The sequence below is a fragment of the Palaemon carinicauda genome, chromosome 6, assembly GCF_036898095.1.
Source record: "Palaemon carinicauda isolate YSFRI2023 chromosome 6, ASM3689809v2, whole genome shotgun sequence".
Classification (NCBI taxonomy): Eukaryota; Metazoa; Arthropoda; class Malacostraca; order Decapoda; family Palaemonidae; genus Palaemon; species Palaemon carinicauda.
This window is the reverse complement of record NC_090730.1, coordinates 117,564,400-117,567,470: the sequence shown is the minus strand read 5'-3', so window position 1 is coordinate 117,567,470 and position 3,071 is coordinate 117,564,400. Positions and strand designations below refer to the sequence as shown.

Here is a 3,071-nt window from a genome sequence, read left to right as displayed (position 1 = left end):
ATATTCTTGACTATAAATAAAATCTAGTTACCTTATAGCTAACAAGAAGGACAAGCAAATCTAATAATCATTGTCAAAATCTTATTTTATTTTTGTAATATACAGATACTTTTGAATAATATTTCAATGGGTGAAAAGAGAAGCGTATGCTTATTGCCAAAAAAAAAAAAAAAAAAAAAAAGTGCAGGAAATTCAACCTACTGGACAATTATACTAAGAACATAAAGTGTTTCAGAAAATACATGTGGCCTTTCCTTGCTGATTCATATATGCTTCTTCCAGGGCTTTAATTTATGATCGACGTTGATGGTAATGTACTTAACTAAATTAAGGAACGAAATCTAGTGGAATGATTTTATTCATATGAGAACCTAACGAGGATAACAAGTTAGTGAGTATTGATCGGTCGTTGTATATGTTTTGGCACTGCTAAGGTGTACGTTTTATGTCTAACAAAAACAGAAAAAGGGTAATCTTTTTAGATCGCTGATAAATAATACAAATATATAAATATGTATACAACAGATAATGAGTTCTGCGTCATATACTTGTGTTTATTTTAGTATGTTTCATCAAAACCCTCGAATTTAGCACCGAAACCACGACATTTTCTACAAGATCGGTTACTAGGAGATGAAGAGACATAAGCCTCTATATGAAGACTCACTGAAGAGGCTAGTCCTAAATGAGGCCATAATGAGATATCCAATGTTCAATGAAGGGCCACTAACTGAGCATAAACCTGGCCCAACGCATAACGTCTCTATAGCGACTAGATGTAACTCGCACAGGTTTATGCTTCATTTTAGCCTTGTATAATCTGATGACACAGAGCTAACTTGTGGAGTAATAACACGAGGAGGCTATTGTTGTTCTACTGTAGTATGAGGCGGAATACGACCAAAACTATTCTTTTAAAGTTAGAAGGAGAAAATTGTGCTTATTTCGGCTTTTACATTACGAGGGATTCTACAGTAATACAATATGTATTATGGCACAACAAAGGGAAAAATAGATAATTATCTTGCATACAGACTTTATACAGTTATTTTTATATATAGCATTTAATCTTCTGAATTACTTACACACTTGTACATACATACATACATACATACATACATGCATACATACATACCATTTTTTATCATCAAGACTTGTTATTGAAGTCCTAATCATCATTTTTTTAATGCCAAATTGTCATATTAATGACTTGAAAACAATCTTTATTTAGAGGCTTTGAATATAAAGTTGACATGAAAAAACAAATATTGCAATTTTTTGTTTACTTCAATCAGTCAAACCATTGTTCTAATGGAAAGGAAACAAAAATAGCTCTCTCTCTCTCTCTCTCTCTCTCTCTCTCTCTCTCTCTCTCTCTCTCTCTCTCTCTCTCTCTCTCTCTCTCTCTTCCATTGTTATTCATCTACGAGAGAATAGATAGAGCTCCGCACTAATATTAGTTGCGAACATTTCTGTACCATTAATCTCGATTTGAGTTCTGTGAAACTTAATAACCTCCAGGTTGGCATCAGCTCCAGAGAATATCTAATATGAGATCTGTTCTCTGTGGTTAAGAAACCAAACATCGTTATGAACAGTATTTCGATTTTACCTTTGTAAAAATAAACGAAATAATTATGGATATTCTCAGAAAGTACATTCATTAAACATTCTGCAAGATAATTGGAGAAAATTCCTTAGTTGTTTTTATGCACTGATTCTGAATATTGTACTCTTGATTCAGAACTATTTTTTTTCACTTGATAACGGATAATTTCAGAAATTCAATGGTGCTGAAATTACGGTAATTATATATTTCCAAGATTTAAAAGTATGAGCCAAAAATTAGCCGAGAAGATTGTAGAGAATATATCCAATACCCGGGAAGATGAGAAAGTCGATCCTGTAGAGAAAAATCAATTATCAGACAACTGGTATTATGTTTGCTATCAACATATATTAATTATAATAGATCAATATGACATTTATTCTAGCAGTAATACATTCATGACTATCTTCTAGGAGAAAAAAAATCCCATTTTTATATTAAAGACATAATTTTTTATCTTTATGAAATAAATGATGTCATGGATAAGTCTTCCATCGCAAAAATAACATGAAAGGTAAAAATATCCAGACTGATACTCGTACAGTATGGAACTAAAATAAACATAAACGTACTTACACGAACCACGAATATCAATACCCACACATTTGCGCGCGAACGCACACACACACACGCATATATACATATATATATATATATATATATATATATATATATATATATATATATATATATACTGTATATATGTATATATATATATATATATATATATATATACTGTATATATGTATATATATACAGTATATATATATGTATATATATATATATATATATATATATATATACTTTATATATGTATATATATATTTTTATATATATATATATATATATATATATATATATATATATATATTTTTTTTTGTTTTCCGGTCAAGTCGACCGTCATATTTGGTGGATGAAGTGGGAAGGGTTGAATCTAAATATTTAATTCGTTTTGACAGGTTGCGTACACTAATATGTTTATATATATATATTTATCTATATATATATATATATATATATATATATGTGTGTGTGTGTGTGTGTGTTTTTGTGTGTATTATTATTATTATCATTATTACTTGCTAAGCTACAACCCTAGTTGGAGAAGCAGGATGCTATAACCCCAGGGGCTCCAACAGGGAAAATAGCTCAGTGAGGAAAGGGAACAAGGAAAAATAAAATATTTTAAGAAGAGCATCAACATTAAAATAAATATCACTTTATAAACTATAAAAACTTTTAACAAAACAAGAGGAAGAGAAATAAGATATAAGATAGAACAGTGTGCCCGAGTGTACCCTCAAGCAAGAGAACTGGAACCCAAGACAGTGGAAGACCATGCTATAGAGGCTATGGCACTACCCAAGATTAGAGAACAATGGTTGGATTTTGTAGTGTCCTTCTCCTTGAAGAGCTGCTTACCATAGCTAAAGAGTCTCTTCTACCCTTACAAAGAAGAAAG

The 3,071-nt window shown here is 30.5% G+C and overlaps 1 protein-coding gene across 1 annotated transcript in view; it reads right to left on the bottom strand.

Annotated features, from left to right (window-relative positions):
• Nucleotides 1–332: 332 nt before the first annotated feature.
• Nucleotides 333–3,071, bottom strand: part of LOC137642178 (uncharacterized) — a 497,631-nt gene continuing 494,892 nt past the window's right edge. The window contains exon 7 of the mRNA XM_068374726.1: nt 333–1,903. Within this exon, the coding sequence (XP_068230827.1) occupies nt 1,809–1,903 (95 nt within the window). The 3' untranslated portion in view covers nt 333–1,808. The remainder of the gene's footprint in view (nt 1,904–3,071) is intronic.